This window comes from Rosa rugosa, chromosome 2, assembly GCF_958449725.1.
Source record: "Rosa rugosa chromosome 2, drRosRugo1.1, whole genome shotgun sequence".
In the NCBI taxonomy this organism is placed as follows: Eukaryota; Viridiplantae; Streptophyta; class Magnoliopsida; order Rosales; family Rosaceae; genus Rosa; species Rosa rugosa.
Genome location: NC_084821.1, coordinates 42,613,793 through 42,634,545, shown reverse-complemented (window position 1 = coordinate 42,634,545; position 20,753 = coordinate 42,613,793). Strand labels below are relative to the sequence as shown.

The window sequence follows — 20,753 nt, the reverse complement described above, 5'->3', positions numbered from 1 at the left end:
GAATCACACACACAACCCTCAATCAAAATGTCAGAAACAGAACTTCCTAATTCAATCGACTAACTGTTCACACTCATATGAAATATTGATATAACTTTACCAAATAAGTTTGTAATGGAGTGATTTTCTCTACAGATATGTAGATGGAGAGAATGAGATTTTCTTTCCGTATTGACATCAATCTCTTTTGGTTCAGTCCATTAAAGTCGAGTGTAAAAAGTAAGGATATTGGGTAATATAACATATTAGATGAGGGAAATGTAGGTAAAGTCAATAAAGTGAGTTAACTTCTGGGAAGCAACATTCTAGCAATTTGTATAATCTACCTAGGGAAGTAGGAGCTTTGATTATAAGTTGATGGTTGTTGTTTTACCAAACAGGATCACATGCTTAAATTAAGAAATAAGTGGTAATTTCATAGGGCTTTTGTCCATTTATCCTAATTCTAAGGTACTTACCCTATTAAGTTTTTTTTAATTCCCCCTTACCCATAAAGACTCTAATAAGATCTTCCCTAATACCCAATTAGTTTTTTTTTTAGACTACTTTACCCTCATCCATTTGTTACATATATATATATATATATATATATATATATATATATATATATATATATATAGAGAGAGAGAGAGAGAGAGAGAGAGAATGGAAGAGAGAAGCCATAGAGGACTTCACTGGAGTCCGTCCACCGGCTGCCGCCCACCGGACTTCTCTGAAAACCTCGCCAGAGGTCCCTAAAGAGGTCGTTAGAGATCTCATAGGTCGCCGAAAAAGTTTATTACCCCAAATAGACCTTTATTGCCCTCCAATCAACCTCTATTACCCCCAATAGACCTTTATTGGGAGGCAATAGAGGTTTATAAAACCTCTCCGGAAGTCTCCAAAAGAGGTTGTCGGAGATCTCATATGGAGCCGGAGAGGTTTATTGGCCCGCCCCCTCGCCCCAATATACCTTTATTGCCCTCCAATAGAACTTTTGGTCGCCGAAATGGGAACTAATCTCTCTAAAATTAGACAAATAAAAACTTGGATTAAGGAAAAAAAATGAAATGATTACATCAATTCAAAACATTTATTATTCCCCAATAAACGTTTATTACCCTCCAATAGACATTTAACATACCTCTATTGCCCATCAATAGATCTTTAACAGACCTCTATTGCCCCTCAATTGTCACGCCCCGAATTTTAAACATAATTAAAATTCAATATAATCCCATAATTATACAAGCGTGATGGTCCAACCATCAATACATAATACCTGGAAACTTTTTTCTTTTTAAACCAAATACGTACTAATGCCATGAACCCCCTATGTCAATACAGACTCGCTCCAACAGAGTCGAATATTACATAAGTTTTACAAATTAAATTGTCATAACCAAAATAATAAGTAAATGCTCCTCAAAGCACTACTACAAAAAAAGCATTTTAGGACGTTCAAAAAACGTCTTCGAAAACTTTAGATGACACGCAAAAAAAACGTCATCTATCAAGGAGTCATTGTAAGTCACTTACGAGGACGTTCCTCTAATGTTTATAAGGACACCAAAAAAACGTCCTCTAATCTTAAAAAAAACGTCATCTAATGTCTTTAAGGACACTAAAAAAGTGTCCTCTAATGTCTTTAAGGACATTAGAAGAGCGTCCTCTAATGTATATTAGGACACTTAAATTAAATCCGAGAAAAGGGTCATCTAATGTATATTAGGACGCTAAAAAAACGTCCTTATATCTATTATAGAACACAAAAAAAAAATGTCCTTGAAACGAAAAGAAGACATTTACATACAAATATACTTGACTACAAGCACATTCTAGTAACTAATTCCTAGTTATACATTCTAATCTTCTCTAATCCTAGATGACAATAGACATACATACAAATGTACAGATCTTTATCTAAAGAAAACAAATAACACAACATTCATTAAGTAATGTACAAGGGAACCCTCCACCTACAGTAGGACTTTCATGATCAGATAACACTGGAAGTCTGGAACCACCTAAATGTAGTTTATCTACAAAACTGAAAAAGTTACCAAAAAGATCAATTACAAAACTCAAATCATTGTACAAAAAGACAGTTTTAGTAGTAGTTACCTAGAGGAGCATCATGAGCATGGAACATGTATATAGACTGATGACGAAGAGGAAACACCTGAAGAAACTCAAGCTGCTGCTTAGCATGTCTTTTTAGTTTTTAATACTCATGAAGCTAAAATTGATGCGTAGAAGTACCAACATTACAATAGTTTCAGAAAATCAACAATATGACTAAAGCAGAAAATTCAGTCTTCAATCACAAGACCTATACCAGAAAATCAACAATATTGTTGTAGATAGCTGTCCAATCTTGTCAAGATTGCATAATATCAATTAACAAAGAAGAAATATATGCTTTACCACTCAATTCAACTAAGAAGAGAACTTATATTACTGCATTTTCTTTATGGGGTAGACAAAATCAAATTCCCACATGTATATAAATGAATTTGAATCACACACAGTTGGAGACAGTAAGCAAATTATTAGTGAAAAAGCTTACAAGATCAGTTGTTTGGAAACACAAGCAAAAGTTAGAACGTAATAAGTAGAGGGCATGGCACCAAAAACCTTCTAGCCTTTTCATAGAAAGTTCTCAATTGCATAAATACCATACCACAGTATTATTGATTCCATTTTCTAAGCTATAAACTTATTTGAAACTCAGCCCACATATCACCTATACCATAATAACTAAGACAGATTTTCTTAAGGCAAATCATGAATTTTGGCAGAGGCAAAAGAAAGAAGCAAAACAAAGTTCCATCTGGAACTATGTGATTTGCCCTTGTAGAGCAGTCATATTTCGAAATGTAATCTCTATGATCCCAAACTTAGGACATAAGCAAAAGTAATTACCGTGTATAATCCCGGTAGTTAATGTACTTTATTGGCCTTTTGATCTTTCTTTTGCTAGTCCTCAACCTAATATCAAAAGTTTTACATTAGTGCAACTGAGCAATATAACACTACTATTAATCGATTAAATTACAAAACGTACTACATAGCAGCATCTTAATCCAAAACTTAATAGATGCAACCACATATGGATGTCCACATCAAAACACACAAGCATCTAAATCATGCAGAACCACGCAACATTCCTTACTTGTAGAGTAAACCAATAAGCCATAATCAAAATACAAACATTCCTTACTTTACCTGTTAAAAACTTTAACATTTAAGCATGCCAGCAGCTACTAGCAACTTAAGTTGAGCATCTGTTCTGCCAAGTAAAAAAAAACAATGATTAAATAAAGTACAGAAAAGAGAGAACAATACAAATGTACATCGAGGAATAGAGAGAACAATAGCTGGTTCTTGCAGAAATATGAATTCTGGATGAGCTGTATCAGAAAATTAGCACTCCATAACTGATTTTAATTGCATTTCACTCAATACATGGATAAAATTCTCAATAAGAAATGTTTAAACAAGAATCATCCAAAAGAAAAACAATAGAGGAGAGTGACACTAAAGAGCTTGAGGACCACTTTTCCATTCTTTCCTCTAGTTGTCCATAATGGAAATATCTTAAGTTGTCAATAATGGAAATATTGTACATGTATAAAAGAGATTCAGCCTATGCCAATCCATCGTTTCAACAGATCAGTGACAATCTTCAAAGTTGCCTCCCATTAGAAATATGTACCTTCGGGTGGTTGGACAAGCTTCCGGTTGTGTGAGGCTGTCATTTCCTTCTTCAGCTGCATCAATATGTTTTCCATGGTGAAATCCCGCTGCCAATTTGCCAGCATTCCAAACTTCTTTGAATCAACCTGTTCCCAAACACTTCATTAAATAACATGAATCGCAAATACAAAATTCTTGAATAGTGAGAGGAAAACCACTCATACATATTTGTAGAAGAAATCACTGCAACAAGATGGAAATCTGACATTGGCTCAACGAAACAAAGTGCAATAACTCAGAATTTTATATGAAAGCAAGTTTCTGACAGTCTGATTTCCTAATTCTTAGGACATATGATCCCTATATGAAAGCAAGTTTCTGACAGTCTGATTTCCTAATTCTTAGGACATATGATCATATTAATAGTGGTAAGTCTTGATTAATTTCCTAATAACATTGAAATCATATCCTCAACCTGTATCCACTATAAGGACTGGGATAATCACATATGAAAACAGGGAACAGAAATTAAAACCAGGAGCAAAGCCAATAATTGTCAAAACCAAGCAGTTGAATAACATCCTAAAATACAGGTTATGAGACAACATTACCACTCCAGTTTCATGATTGACACAAGTCATCTTGATGCGTGTATGAAATCGTACACTTGGTGGCTTCTCTGGATAATCTTTGTCACAGAGATGGAGTCCATGTGGATTAGCTAAAGCATCACTAATATATCATTGAACAAACTATTAATTTAAAAGACAGTATGAGATGGATTTATGCAATAGCAAAGCATCCTTCCAACTAAAATAGGAAAGAAATAAAACAACTGTACCTATGCAAAAGCTAACCTTCGAGCTACATATGATTCCCAAACAACGTACTTGTTCACAGTTCTCATCTCCTTATACAAGTTCCTACAATTCACACAAACAAAAGACCATATGAAATCTGAAAAATCAGGGTGCAGCATTTAAGATTGACGAATTGGTTTCTCAGATAGTAATCAATACAATATGACATTATCATCAACAAAAGCAAGTCAGTAATCCACTAACATATAAACCCAATTGCTAAAAGAAAGAAATTTTCCATTATAGGCGATCACAAAGATAATACAATTCTATATTAATTCATTCCATCGAATTCAAGCCTAAAGCAGTTGAACCCAAGAACCCAATCAATTTAATAACACAGATTCACACAAAAAGGAGAAGAAAGTTAGCAATTAGAGAGAAGAAGACCAAGAAAACGTAAACAAGCTTGACTACTCTATGGATCAAATAACAGGTGGAATCTTAAGAAGTCCTCCTGCGAGAAAAAGGATATAATAAACTGACTGAAGAGCACATTTTACAATTATGAAAAGACCCACCAATGTCAACTACACCATGGAGGATAAATTCCTTTTAGTGATACAGTCAAACAGTGTGGCTAATGATTATGGTAATGATCAATATTACTAAGGTTGACACATAAGATGTCTTAAAAGCCATTAGATTAAAATCGTGCCACCAAAATATGCGAAGTTACACCTCAGAGAAATTGTCACAAGGAAAACTACTACGATCATCTAATTCAATTCAAATCCATTGCTCAAAACTTTTAGATAAACACAACTTCCATCAAATTTTGGTTATCCATCACAATGCACCTTGAACACAAAAACTGATACCTGTCTGTCGCTCACAAGAATCGCATTGCAACGTTGTGAAGATGATGAAGATGCAACAGCATTGGTAGCAGATGATGATGGAACATCAGATTGCCCAATTTCCCTAAACAAGAAACAAACACAACAAAGCATCAAACTTTCAGATACCCACAAAAAGAGAAACACAAACCTTCCCAAATGCCAAATAGTTCAATTAACTTCCGCACATAATCAAAAGCTTTTCAGTCCCATGGGATCGGAATAAAAACCAGCAATAAAGGGTTTAAGATCGATCCAATTTTCGACCAAACCAAGAAACATAAATAATCCAAGCACAGAAGCAAAAGATTTTAACTCTAGCAACGAATCTATTTCGGGGAAATTATAAATGGAAATTGGAGACACAGTCCCAACTATCTAATTTCCAAATAACCTAACCATATAAATTTATCAAGCAATTAGAAATTGATCGACTGCAAAGCCTTAACACCCACTTACCCAGAAGCTTCAACCCTACAATTGAATCAAAGCAACAGAAATTAATTATCTAAAGCTCTCTCTATTGTAAATGTAACTTACTAACCCCAGCCCTAGAATGACTCGAGTCGCAGAAATAGAAAGAGAGGAAGATGGAGAGGTGTTTACCGGAGAAAAGAAGGATAGATGGTGATGAGAGATTTCTCCACATACTCGGTGAAGAGAAGGATAGATGGTGAAGCGAGAGGGAGAGAGATCTGTTCTGCTTCTTTTCCCGAAGCGAATGGTTTTTCTATTTTTTTAAAACGCATGTTGAGCTGTGTTAGCGACCACGTTTGATACTCCGTCGCTCTTGATATTGAAAACGCGCCACAGACATGGCCTGCCGTCGTATCCCATTTCTATTACTGCGACGCCAATAATTGCAGTCGCTAAAATGGGACCAATGGCCATGGCAAATTTACGCCGTTGCAGGCTACCGAAGCCGTTGGAGTTTTTTTTTGTAGTGGCAGTGAAGCACAGAGACCCATTTCAAAATTGAGCTCAAGCAATATGTAATCAACTATGAATTTAAAATACCCACTTCAGAATCATCAATATCAATCCAAAAACAAACATCCTACAAAGAAACTCTAAGAAATTATTTGAGAAAAAAGAGAGAGAAGTTGGTACCTTTCAGAGTAGAGAACTCTATGAGCATACTGGAACCAGAGACAGCCTGAGCACTTAAGAACAGCAAAAGAAGACTATGCAAGGAAGAAAAGCTATAGATCGAAGTCAGTGATGCTCGATGGGTGATTGAGCATCAGAGCACATTGATAAAACTCGGTTTCTTTTTTCTTTTTTTCTTCTGCTCTGATACCTCAGTTTGAGTAAATGAACGGGGTGAATTCTAAAGTGAATTTGGCGAGATTCCATGGTGGGAAATTGAAACTCAGAGAGGGAAATTTTGGAGAACCCGGGAAAGTGAAAATTTAGGGTTTTCGCTTTCAATTTTGCTGCAGAGTGCCGTGATTTGGGAGACTGATATATATACTTCTATATTATTGTTCTCTATGTCTGGGTTTCAGCGAATCGAACCTGGGACCGTACCAAACTCAGAGGCGCCTTAGTTTAGCTGAGTGGGTGGCCAGGCTCTCCCCCGTGTTTTGAAAAAAAAAATGGAACGTCCTAAGCATGATACAAGGACGCATTTTAAAAATGATGTCATTGTATCCAAAACCCATGTGTCCCCAATTTAGGTTTCTGTAGTAGTGAAGCTACTATAAACGGAAGTCTTTTCAACGGTAAAGTCACAAAATTGGCTTCCAACCGTATAGCTGTAAGCACGCGATCTCAGCTTCAACCATGATTATCCTGACCTACAGGATTAACCCCTACACCATTGAATAGTGCACCGGGTTGCCACATAACAAACCCAGTAAGCTTATGAAAGCTTGTATGAGTAACTCAAAACACACACGCACAACTCACCCAAACGAGGAAAACCTATCAACCCACGAAAAAGGAACACACACCCTGTTTTTCCAAAACAACACATTCTTTTCCCCAAAAGGACAACACATGTCACCCCGTGACAAAATCATATAAAATGTTCCCAACACTTAAAATATGAAATCAAGACCTCCCTGGTCAATTAAAAGAAAGAATCCCTGAAACTCCCTTTTAAAAACACATACTCATGAGCATCAGGTAGCTCCCCGCTACCCCCCATGATGTACAACGGCAACAAACTAGAGCTCTAACTGATCGTATCCACTCACTCGGCCAAATGCGTGAAGTCCCGATATATATGTCTGAGGTCACTCCCAGCAACCCCGAATCCTCAAACCTCCCCGGTCGTCGGATCAAAACATTTAAAAGCGGCCACTCAGGACCAAATGTTACTCAACTCTGAAAAGGAGATGTCACCCCATGACCTCCGATCATCAGACCTCCTCAGTAGCCAGATCAAAACATTAAGCAAGTCGCTCTGGACCCAAAATGTTAAACCAAATCAAAAGAAGATGTCACCCCATGACCTCCGAATCCTCAGACCCCCGGTCATCAGATTCAAATCATTAAGCAACTCACACAAAATTTTGACACTTTTTAAATAATAGAAATTCCCAATTCCTAACACATTGTCTCCCGAAAAGTCAAGCCTCAAAACAATAGAATGAAACCCATCAATCCCTATTACTTAAATCACCCATCAACCCATAAGAATATACATATGTCACGCCCCTGATTTTTACACAAATAAAAATCGATATAAAAATCCCATAATTATACATGCGTGATCGTTCAGTCATCAATATAAAATACCTGGAACATCTTTCCCTTAAATCAAGTACATACTGATGCCCTGAACCCTCCAAGTTAATATACACTCGCTCCACAGAGTTATATATTACACAACTTACGAATTAAATTGCCATCACAAATTAAAACGTAAATGCTCCTCAAAGCTTACTACATAGAGGAAGTCATACACTGGCAAAGCCAACAAAATTTGCTTCCTACCCGTTCTGCTGCCAACAAGCTACCTCAGCTCAGCCACGATTACCCTGACCTGCAGGATTAACCCCTACACCATTGAATAGTGCACCGGGTTTCCACATAACAAAACCCGGTAAGCTTATGAAAGCTCGTATGAGTAACTCATGAACATCAATCAACAACTCACACACATTAGCTTAAGGAAACCATGCAACCATGATTCCTTCTAGCATTACATATCCTTTCCACCGAAAGGACAACATAAGTCACCGCTGTGACAATGTTCTATTTGCTAACTTAACCATCAAGAAGCAATTCAAGTCTCATCTAGACAATAAAAGAAGAATACTCTCGGAACTCTCCTTTAAACTACATACTTATGAGTCTCCAACAACCTCGACCGTTACCCCCATAAGCTATAATGGCAAACAGACTAGCGCTCTAGCTGATCGTACCCACTTGCCCGGCCAACTGCGTGATTCCCTATTTCTTGCCTTGGTCACTATCTGCGACATGTCACCATCTGTGACCTATGATCATTCAGACCCCGTCTGGTCTCTGAATCAACCGTTGGTCACCATCTGTGACTCTTGATCTTCAGACCCCATCTGGTCTCAGATCAACCATTGGTCACCATCTGTGACTCTTGGTTTTCAGACCCCTTCTGGTCTTAGAACCAACCGTTAGTCACCATCTGCGACCTATGCTTTTCAGACCCCATCTGGTCTCAAAATCAACTATCGATACTTTTCAAACAATAGAAAACATCTTTTTCCACAATATTGTTTCTTGAAAAGTCGCCTTCAACAATAATATGTACACAATCATGCATATTATTCATCACACATCACTCACAAGAATATATATATATTTCCTGTAAATATATATATACGTAATCATTCGCTCAAGAATGCCTACTAATACCAACTATAGTTTGCAGTTAAATAAATAACGCCCAAACAATAATGGTAACTCCGTTCGTAAATGAACCTTGTGAGATTACTCACCTCGAAACTCCTGCTGCGTCTTCAACAAAGAACAAAACAGCCAATCCACCAAATAACCGTCCAAAAAACCTCGTCAAGTACCTAATCACATATGGTTTCCACTTAGTAACGATTCACACTTGATTTAAGTTTGAAACCCCTGTTTTGAACTAAAATCCCGAAGTGGCGCCAATCGAGGCAAAACCACATCTGAGACCTCCCAAAGTCTCCGGAATAGGTCCACGATCGATATGACCCAACCACAAGTCGATCGGACGCTCGAATCCTCACGGATCGAATAAATCGATCGGTATGAAACAGTAAAAATCATAACAAATCCATTCGAACTCCAAAATTTGCGTATTATATATCGAAACGCTCGTATCAATGAGTAGAACATATATAATACCAAAATAGTTCCTTACATGGCCGGAACGCAGCCGGAAAGCCGCCACAGGCGGTGGCGCACCGCCGCCGGCCAAAACTCAATATTTCACAAAACTCCCAACATCAAAGCTGATCATCTAAGCATGCTTGTGAATTCTCATAACTAGCTCGAAGTCAGAAAACAAGCATAAAGGGTCCAAAACTACCTCACAAGCTTTGAATTTTTGCTCAATCTGAGTTAAACCGATTTCCACGTAAATCGATCCAAACAAACACCATAGATCGACTCAGACGGCCCGCACGAAGCCAAGGAAGGAAACTTGAAGCTGTACTGTCGCCGGAGCTACGTTTTCTGGTCGGGTCCGAAAGCACCAAACTGCTCCGCCTTGCTGCGCCGCACACGGTGGATATCGCCGCTAGAGGACACCACAGGGACGACCAGACGGAGGAGACGAACCAGCTGTCCAAATTTCACGGCCAGAGATCATCGGAGCTGCGAGTTCCGGCCAGGTCGAATCGTCCGGATCCGGGTCGGGCCAGACGGAAAACTTTGATTCTGAAGGTGCAGCCGAGAGAGAAGAGATATTTCCGGAAATGGAAATATGGAATTATGATTTCAGTTTCTATATTTATACTAAAACAGAAACTTCTTCCGATAGCCATAACTTTCTCATACAAACTCCGATTGACGCGTTCCGCATGTTCACGAACTCGTATCGACACGCTCTACAACTTTCGTGAAGGAAGTTTTCTGAGAATTTATAAAGTCAAACTTCACACGACCCCCTAAACTGTGAAATTCGAATAATTACACGTACGAAAACCATTCCACTTCACATACAACCTACAAATAAAGCACAATAACAATTATTCGTACAACTGGTCCATTATTAATTACCGAAATTAAATAACAGAAATCCAGGTCATCACAATATATATATACGTGGACATTCACTCAGGAATGCCACTAATATCAACTATAGTTTGCAGTTAACTAAATAACTCTCAAAACAATAAAGGTAGCTCTGTTCGTAAATGAACATTGTGAGATTACTGACCTCAGAATCTTGCTGCGTCTTCTATACAGAACCGAACTAACACACTCACCAGCAACTCGTCCAAATAACCTTGAGAAGCACCTAATCACCAATGGTCTCAAATCAGTATACGAATCACCAAATGATTAAAGTTCGAATCCCCTAATCGAACAACAACCCTGAAAGTAACGCCAATCGAGGCAAAACCTCATCTGAGACCACCCAAAGTCTCAGAAATGCTTTTACGATCGATGTGACAAAACCACAAATCGATCGGATAGTCGGATCCTCACGGATCGATAACCGAAACTATCGAAAACGGTAAAAACCATAACATATTTATACGATATCCAAAAATTGCATATTATATATCGAAATACTCGTATCGACGAGTAGATGATACATAAAATCATAAACTGTCCCTTACATGGCCGGAACGTCGCTAGAGTGCCACCACAGGCAGTGGCACAACCACCGCAACCACTGCCTGCCAAAACTCAAAACCACCACAATCCATCCATCCAAAATGGGCATAACATCAAGTGGAGCAACTTTAATACCTGAGGTTCAAGCCAACTCGGCTTAGATCTCTGCCCAAAGCTAGCATAATACTGTTCACCTCGAGTTGCAACTCCAAACTGAGAATCGCTCAAAACCACCGATCCGGTTTGAGCTGCTGCCGTCGCCAGAGTTGGGATTTCCGGTCGGATCCGACTACACTCGGGTTCGTCACCTTGTAACGCCGCCGTGAGGTAGAATCGCTACTAGAGAATACCACAGGGAGGAGCGAACGGTGGAGACGAGTCGATCTGGGCTTCTTTCACTGGTAGAGGTCGCCGGAAAACCGACTGCCGGCCGGGTCAGATACAAGGGTTCGGGTCGCCCGCATTTCAGGAGAGAGAACTATGTCAATTATGAAAATACCAAAATAGAAATTCCTATTTATAGTAATTTCCAAATTAGTAGAAACTTCCATTGACTATAATTTCTTCATACGAACTCCAATTTCTGCGTTCCACATGTCCACAAACTTGTAACAACACGCTCTACAACTTTCGTGAAGAAAGTTTTCGGAGAAACCCAATGGAAAAAAGTCAACCCTTTGACCCCTTGAAAATAAGGCGTTTCGAGTACTTATTTGTTCGAAATACTTCCACATCATCCTTAAACCACGAAATCGTCCAAACAATCAAATTAATAATTTTCAGAAAATCATTAGAAATTAATAATGAATTTCTGGGGTATTACACCAATAGCCCTTTATTACCCCCTAATAATTTTTTCTTTCTTTCCGGGCCTTCTGCCCCCATTTTATACCCAAAGTTTGATTTTCCTTTTAACTTCACAGTTCCATGACTTGAACATAACTAAATCTCTTCATGTATTCAAGAATCAAAACAAATTTGAATTTGAACCAAAAATAGTTGAAGAGTTCTAAACTGCAGCCAAGCACAATAAACCCGAAATAGTCAGTAGACCTCAAAATTTCAGTTTCTTCAATCTTGACTAAAACTCGAATTCATGTATATAATCATGTGCAACTCAACAAATAAAGCAACTATTATACTTGAAGGAAATTACCCAAAAACTGCCCGAAAACCATTGCAGCCTTCGAGCTTTATTCCTTCGGTCGTTGTTTGAACAAAAGAAGAGCACAAGGTGGTCCACGACGTCAAGAGGAAGCTTCAGCAACTGGTGAAATGCCGAGAAACTGTAGGAATCGGAAAACCCGATCGGAAAAGTTGTCACCTTCTCTCCTTCGATTCTCCATCACCATAGCTTTTCATGGAAAACCAATACTGCAGAGACTTTGACGACATCGAGCCTGTGCCAACGTCGGTGGTCTGCCGCCACTTTGCGGCCAGATATGGGAGTACCGGTTGGGTATTTCGTCGCTCCAAAACGGGTCTCGACCATCCCCGCGTCGTGAGAAAGAAACAGACCCCGGCCTCCTCCACTCCTGCTTCTCTAAGACGACGGCGACGGCCGAAGAAGCGGAGTGGAGGCATTGAGAAATAAATCAAAGAGAGAGAGATCTGCCGGAGGGATGAGAGAGAGAGTGGCATGATGTAGTTTCTTAATTAAGTTAAGGACAAAATGGTCATTTGTTGTTAAATTGTGTAGATGGGAATAAAAATCTATTGTTGGGGTAAGTGGGATAATTTTGGCTTATTTTGGTGCTTTGGGTCAAGGTCCTTATTTAATAATCACCTCGAGGCCAAACTATGCCTTAATCTTGATAAAAATAAGTGTATTGAGGTCCGTGCTAATGGAACTGGAGTATCAGATGTATGGTGGTCCAGAGTAAATTATTATTTTGTACTGAAATATTAAGTGTACGATGATCCAGGCTAATGTCATTAGTTTTTCATAATAAACACTTGCTGTTGATTAGTTTGATTAATTTTTAATTTTATTTTTTGCCTGTGTTAACCTCTCTTGAAGGTTGCATCAACGAACCCTTCTCATTTTTTAAACTTGATGGGGAGGCTAATGCAATTTCACTCAAATTCTAATAGTGTTGAGATCGATTAGGGACGAATTAGAAAGACCAACGTAAGAAGCTACCACCACCCAGGGGCGGATCCAGGATGCAGATTTAGGGTGGGCTAATTTAACACTTGATTATAAGATTTTTTTTTTTTTCATTGATAAAGTTTTCAAGAATTTTTAAACTAGATTTTACAAGATATTCTAAAGAAATACTATTACAAAATGTTATAACTAAACAAAAAGGGGAGAAGAAAATGGGTGAGAAAGAAAAAAAGGCAAGATTTGCCGTTTTTAAGAAAAACTAATAGAAAGAATCAAACAATTGTTAAGTTTGTAACAAAAGCAAAAAAAAAAGGAAAAGGGAAAGAGCAAAAAACCAAAAAAAACAGGAATAAAGGAGGAAAGGGGACAATGGGACTCAAACCAAGGTCAGAAGTGGGAACAGCTAAATTACACCAACATTTAGCCAACTGAACCGACGTAGGTCTGATGGTAAATGGGCACATATACTCTATAAATTTTTGACTAAATTCTGGGTTGGACTATAGCCCAACCAGCCCTTCAAGTGGATCCGCCCCTACCACCACCATGGTGTTGTCAAAACGCCATGAACCTCCTTGTAGAACCCCATCAAAGAAAACCATCTCGTCGATATGCTCCACGAAGCGTCGAAGATTGGCCACTTAGACTTGAATATCATCACGAGATTTCCAAATCTTATTATACATACCCTAAAAAACCACGGATGCACCACCATCAGCGACTAAGAGCAAGTTCACCCGTTGAGGTCACTGGGTCAGATACTATTCACTACTTTTTGCCTTTCATTTCCACAATTTAGGTCATTGGGTCAGATACTGTTCACAAAAGGTCACTGAATGTCAGTTAGCAGGTCACGAAATTGACACAGAAAGTGACCCAGAGTGACATTTTGTGAACATTATCTGACTCAGTGACCTAGATTGTGAAAATGAAAGGCAAAAAATAGTGAATAGTATTGACCCAGTGACCTCAACATGTGAACTTGCTCTAAAGGCTGACTTATAGAAGCTAACCGGCAAGCATGCATGTGGGTGTTCTTAATTCATAAGAAATTATTATTATTATATTTGTTATAAATTCCACAGAAATATCGCTGAGTCAAATCACTTGACAATGTCATGCGTCGGCTGTTATTAGTATTGAATCTAGGGGTATAAATAACAAAGAGAAAAAGAATATAATGTATGGAGGGAGAGGGTGCCAGAAGAATGTTTTGGTGGGTGGAAGTCAATTAAACGACAAAAGCTTTGCAACCAATTGAGAAGCAGTGTACGCTTCATATCAATTGCCTATATCTATAGGAGACTGGAGGAGGATTTTGATTTACACATACAGAAATGGCATCTATAAGTAATCACGGATAACAAAACCGTAACCACTCATATATGTCCGTCCTCTCACTGCCTCTTACGTAGTCTGTTTTTCTTTTCTTCCTTCTAATATTCTGATAGACAGAAAAGCCCAAGTCGTATTAATAACCTTGCAGCTCTGATCGAGCTCGCAACATATCTCTATCATCCATCCATTCATCCATGTTGAGAATGGTTCTGCAACTTCAATTGCTCCTCTTTCTTTGCTTCATAATTCTTATCAGTACCCCCCTAAATCTTTCATTAGCTTTTGATTTAGAACTAGGTGCTGATGAGTTTAAAAGAGATGACTTCCCTCCCCCACCGGACTTTGTTTTTGGTGCTTCCTCCTCTGCTTATCAGGTACGGACGTCCGGTATTATAATTTCCACTTTCCAAAACAGAAAGCTAGCTAGAGATGAAAGAAGAAAATCAATGACGGGGCCTGGTTTTGCTTCAACAGGTGGAAGGTGCTGCGGACCAAGACGGGAGAACCCCAAGCATCTTGGACACCTATACTCATGCTGGTTAGCTCCTACAACACTTCTGCTTACTATTTTTAATTTTTTAAGCGTTTCTAGTAATAAAAGTTATTTATTCAGTTTTTTTTTTTTTTTTTTACAAAAGTTATTTATTTAGTTAAAGTGCATAGAAGGTATATATATATAGTCAACTTTTGACTTCTACTCCAACGATACTAACAATTTGCAAGTTAAATTGAAAAACAAACGTTGAAATGGAAAAAAAATAAAACGTTGGAGCATTTGACTTTTTTGTTATTTTCTCACTCTTGGCTATCTAAATATGACTGGAGATTTTGACACAAGTTAGATTTGACTTTCATCTGAGTATTTTGTTGGAGTGATAAAATTATCTCAGAAATAGTCAAAATTTAAATTTATTTCAAAATGACTATTGAAGAAGGGATGCTAGCTAGTCTTCTTGCAAGCACATTATTCTCACCTATTTATTTTCTGCTTCATTTGCTCATTCATTTTATTATATTATTTCTAAAGAAGTTAGAATAAACTTATAAAAGTAGCATGTACGTGTTCATAAAAAGTTGGAACAAAAGTTAAAAATAAAAATAAGTAAATAACAGAATGGTAGCAGGCTGGCAGCCAAATGAGAACCAAAGATAGATGGGACATAACGCCAAAGCATAACTGATCATAGTCGTTACAAAACATAATGGCAACAGCCAAATGAGTGCCAAAGCTACTAAGGAAAAATAATTCTGACTAGGGTAGGGAATGGAGAAGCTAATTTGGAAAGGTTTAGCTTTTGAGTTATTCGGCTCTTTTACTTTATTGCTCATCACCTTTAAGAAAAACGCATACAAATTCAACCACTAGAATCTCATTCTCTTTCATGGAAACCGCAACAACCAACAACAAATTGAGATTTTGCCATTTTCACCATTGACTTTTGGAAGCACAAAGCTTGTTAGTATGTCTTTTGATTCTTGGTACGTGCCTAATTATCAAATCAGACGCAGTGATATTAAGAATTTGCGCTTTTGATGTCTCGAGACACCCTCAATTTAAAACATTGATAGAGAGCATTTTCCGTTATTGAATCTTGCAGTCGGCCAAAGTTGGCAATTTGCTAGTTGCATGCATATTCCAAATGTGTGAAGACCATTACTAAGTTTAAAAATTTAGGGAAAATGCATGGAGCCACTGGAGATGTAGCGTGTGATGAGTATCATAAATACAAGGTACGCATTGCCATGTAGATTCAATTGGGTTTTTCAGTGATCTTTAATTTCATATGTATATGTATTGATTGACTAGTAGTTATTGTTGCTTTGCAAATCTTATTATTGTTGCTTAATTGAATTATTTATACGAATATTGTTTGCTATGTGCCATCCCGAGCCTCACATCCATCCCCCCCCTATAGGGGGCGGATCTGTGGCATCACAAATTATAGTTAAAATTATACTTCAATTGCCAACCATTAGATTAAAAGACTATCAATGGATGAGATGAGTCATAAAGAATCAATCATTATCTATCATTTTTCTTTTCTTTTTAATTAATTAATCAAAATTCTTTATTGTGACATAATAAAAATGAATAATTGCTACTCTGATTTGGATTACAATTAAGGAATCAAATCTTTCAATTGTTTTCCTATTGAAACTCATCTATTACTGGGAAAAGAAAAACGAATTGATCAGATGAGGTCTTTGATAGAGAACGATGAAAATTGATTGAGTTTCAATCTCTTCTCTACCTCTTTCTCATCTCTTTCCTCATCAATATGGCAGAAGCATAATCAAGATTCATCATATTCTAATGCAAATCTCCAGTACGTTACCCTTAATTTTTTTTTTTCTCTCTCTAGGACTTTGTATGACTTTTTATTTGAGCAATTTTAATTGATTTTGATGGTGTAGAAGTATATTGGTGAAATTACTAATTTTGGTAATTATTGATATTCCAAAATAGGGTAATTCTTAGCTTTGAAAATAGAAGACTATTCGGTTACATCAGTTCGTCGCTAAAATATCATTACCTCCTACTCGAATGAAAATACAATCAAACTTTGCAAACGACCCAACTACAGCTCATGGCGGCTCTGGATTTTCCTTTGACGGAGTGGTATTATTTAGAAGAAAATATATTTTTGGGGATCGATTGGTAAAGCAATAGACCTAATATTAGATATAGAAGAAAACTTCTCTTGAATCGGGAAATCGGGGTTGTATTGGATAATTGGAATATCACTCTTTATTTTCAGTTAGAGGATTTTGAACACAACACAGAGATAGTTATGAAAGTGAACGGCGTTAAAGGAGAATGTTCTTGTGCTTAATTGGCTAACACCATGGAGAGAGACAGCATTGAAGAAGAGGAAATAATTTCTCTGAAGATTGTCTTTCTTTATTTTTCTTTAATTAATGAGTTTTAGTTGTGATTAAATTAATTAAGTGAGAGAGGAAAATAATAAAGAGATTTGATTAATTAATTAAAAAGAAAAGAAAAGAAAAATGATAGATAATGATTTATTCTTTATGACTCATCTCATCCATTGATAGTCTTTTAATCTAATGGTTGGCAATTGAAGTATAATTTTAACTATAATTTGTGATGCCATGGATCCGCCCCCTAATCGGTATAATACTTAAAGTTTATGAATGCAAAAATAACTTTAACTAGCGAATTTGAATGAGGCCTTGGATTTCTCATTAGTAGTCTACCATCCAGAAATATCCTAGTTTGTGCACATATAATGATATAATTGATGGCTTGTTGGTGGAAGTAAGCTTACTATATCTAGGTTTCGTTGCAACAGATCTAGTTTGAAACGGTTGAATTAATATATTATTTTTGGGATGCATCCATGTATCATATATGCACATATCTAATGATTTTAATTGTAGGAAGATGTGCAACTGATGGTGGATACTGGTTTAGAGGCGTATAGATTTTCCATCTCATGGTCAAGACTTATACCCAGTACGTATATAGTAGTACGTTATCAATTATGATTAATCCATCCATACATTCCATATAGAGATATAATGAACTGAAATTTATTGTATGTCCGTGTTATTGTTCTAGATGGAAGAGGACCCGTGAATCCAAAGGGTGTACAATATTACAACAATCTCATTGACCAACTAATCAGCAAAGGTAACCAAATACGTACACATATGTATGCTTGTAAGTTTCCTATATATATATCTGTGTGTGTGTCTGTGTGTTCAATTAACAAATCAATTTGAAGCATGCATGCAGGAATCCAGCCTCATGTTACTTTACACCACAGTGATCTCCCACAGGCACTCGACGATGAGTATGGAGGATGGGTTAGCCCACAGATTGTGTATGTAGAAATATTATCCTATACATATCTAAACAAATGTGGATGTAGATGTGGATAAATATTAATTATTGGATTGGATTGCATTGGGTTCTGATATTGCAGAAAAGACTTCACTGCATATGCAAATGTTTGCTTCGAACAGTTTGGCGATCGAGTTGGGCATTGGACTACTATGAATGAGCCAAATGTTTTTGTACTCGGGGGTTATGATATTGGATTCCTTCCACCACAACGATGTTCAGCTCCATTTGGTCTTAATTGCTCGAGGGGTAACTCCTCAACTGAGCCATACATGGCAATTCATAATTTCTTGTTATCTCATGCATCAGCAGCAGCACTCTACAAGCATACCTACCAGCACAAGCAGCGTGGGTTTATAGGCATCAATGTATTTGCCTATTGGTTTGTTCCTCAAACCGAAACCCATCAAGACCAAGTTGCTACTCAAAGAGCCCTCGACTTCTATTTTGGTTGGTAAGTAGTGTTGATTAATTGCCTTAATTTATTATAATTAGTTGATTATCGATTTCGATTTGATGTGATATATGTCTGTCAGGGTTATGCATCCTTTGGTGTATGGAGAGTACCCTCAAGTAATGAAAAAGAATGCAGGCTCTAGAATTCCAACGTTCACCAGTGCTGAGTCTTCAAAGGTCAAGGGTTCCTTCGACTTCATTGGACTTAATTACTATAACACATTGTATGCCAGTGACAACTCTGCCGCATTAAACATTCAAAACAGAGACTATGTAGCGGATTCGGCAACCCAGATTTCTCGTATGGTGGTGATTTTTACATTCTGCTTCTTTTTCTCTAATTTTTCGTCTTCGTTTTGTGCATAGCTCGTAAATGTTAGTTTCTTATCACTAATTATATGTGCATGCATGCAGCTTTGGATTACAATACATCAACGTTGGAGGTACGAACATTTCATCAGTAACTAATTAATTAGAAGTTGATGCATATATCAGCTAAGCTAGATATATATTAATGAATTTGAGTATGTATTCAATTGATTGGATTGGATGAATGATATCAGTTTCCGATAACACCTTGGGGTATGGAAGGACTGTTGGAATATATCAAACAACACTACGGCAATCCGCCCTTATATATCCATGAAAATGGTAACTAATTGATTAATTAATTTTCTCTATCTCTTCGCTCATAGCTGAACTAGTTGATTGATAATAGTATTTGATGGATGGATGGATGTGCAGGCCAACAAACTCGACGCAATTCTTCGTTGGAGGATTGGTCCAGAATCGAATATTTGCATGGACACGTTCACAGTTTGCTTAATGTTATAAGGTATGCACCTACCTACATCCATCTCTAACTAGCTTGTTTAAGTGTTAAGATATAAAGTTTAATTATTCTATGTTTATGAAGTTAAAACAGTTGTTTCAAACCTAATGATTGAGATTATAAGCGGTGTAATCTTCTGTTAAGTTTTCATGTTTTATTAGATTCATTACTGATGTCGATCACCATACAAATTTGATGTGCATGAAACTAGGAATGGATCAAATGCTAGAGGCTATTTTACCTGGTCTCTCTTGGATTCAATTGAGCTTTTGGGTGGCTATGAAATAAGCTACGGCCTTTATTACATCGATTTGGACGATCCGGATTTAAAAAGACAGCCTAAACTCTCTGCACATTGGTACTCAAAGTTTCTAAAGAACAAAAACATCACTCCACGTTCGGATTCAGATGCTGATCAACATTACTTCTTTCAGTAGATAATTTTGTTGTATATATGTTTGAAGTTAAACTTATTCATCACTTCAAGCATAATCAAAACTAGATGAAGAATGATCGAACAACTTTTTTTTTTTTCTTTACACTCATATATTCTTGGCTTCATTCCTTTTCAGCTTATTCAACGTACAATTTTTTTTTCTTCCCAAAATCAGATCATAATTTTTTTTAGGACGACGGTCCATTTTAACAAAAGGCATGTGACTTATTTTTTATTTTTGATTATAAGCAGGGGACATTTCATAGTATAGTTATTTGGATTTTGGGAGGTGGAGATGAAGGTTTTGTGGTGAAGATGGAGAGGGAAAGGAGATATAATGGGGTGGTATGGGTCATGGTCTCTTGAATGAGAGAATAGGTGCATAAATAGGAGAAGAGATATGTATGAAATGATGATGAGAAGCAAAAGGGAGCAACTCTACCCTTGTTAGAAAAGGTATGGAGCAAGGAGATTGAGTGTTGGAGTGGGTTTTAGGTCCCAATACTAAGGGGAAAATGTCACGCCCCGAATTTTGAATAATAAATTCAAATCCGAAACCTGAATAATTACAATTACAAAAAA

General features: G+C 37.2%; 1 protein-coding gene and 1 long non-coding RNA gene across 4 annotated transcripts; one reads left to right on the top strand and one right to left on the bottom strand.

Moving 5' to 3' along the window:
• Window positions 1–3,397: 3,397 nt before the first annotated feature.
• LOC133734844 (uncharacterized) lies at window positions 3,398–4,378 on the bottom strand. Its single transcript, XR_009858616.1, has 2 exons — window positions 4,290–4,378; window positions 3,398–3,824 (listed from the first exon to the last, which is right to left on the bottom strand). It is a non-coding gene; the product is annotated as an uncharacterized LOC133734844 (long non-coding RNA).
• Window positions 4,379–14,534: 10,156 nt separating this feature from the next.
• LOC133734099 (beta-glucosidase 11-like) lies at window positions 14,535–20,306 on the top strand. Of its 3 annotated transcripts, none has more exons than XM_062161744.1 (12): window positions 14,535–14,953; window positions 15,054–15,117; window positions 16,178–16,310; window positions 17,982–18,057; window positions 18,163–18,234; window positions 18,340–18,427; window positions 18,530–18,901; window positions 18,984–19,204; window positions 19,318–19,346; window positions 19,467–19,554; window positions 19,648–19,738; window positions 19,947–20,306. In XM_062161744.1, the coding sequence occupies exons 3-12, from the start codon at window positions 16,260–16,262 to the stop codon at window positions 20,170–20,172; spliced, it is 1,314 nt and encodes a 437-aa protein (XP_062017728.1). In that variant the 5' UTR covers window positions 14,535–14,953; window positions 15,054–15,117; window positions 16,178–16,259; the 3' UTR covers window positions 20,173–20,306. The 3 variants fall into 3 exon arrangements, 2 of the variants coding, with proteins under 2 accessions (XP_062017728.1, XP_062017727.1); XM_062161743.1 differs by having other exon boundaries at window positions 14,536–14,953; window positions 16,255–16,310; XR_009858063.1 differs by lacking the exon at window positions 19,947–20,306 and having other exon boundaries at window positions 16,255–16,310; window positions 18,984–19,209; window positions 19,648–19,708.
• Window positions 20,307–20,753: the final 447 nt, after the last annotated feature.

Coding starts and splice junctions, on each gene's coding strand:
- LOC133734099 (XM_062161743.1), top strand. CDS start 14,774: ATGTTGAGAATGGTTCTGCAACTTCAATTGCTCCTCTTTCTTTGCTTC. Junction 18,428..18,529: donor TGGGTTAGCCCACAGATTGT/GTATGTAGAAAT, acceptor CTGATATTGCAG/AAAAGACTTCACTGCATATG. Junction 18,902..18,983: donor CTCGACTTCTATTTTGGTTG/GTAAGTAGTGTT, acceptor TATGTCTGTCAG/GGTTATGCATCCTTTGGTGT.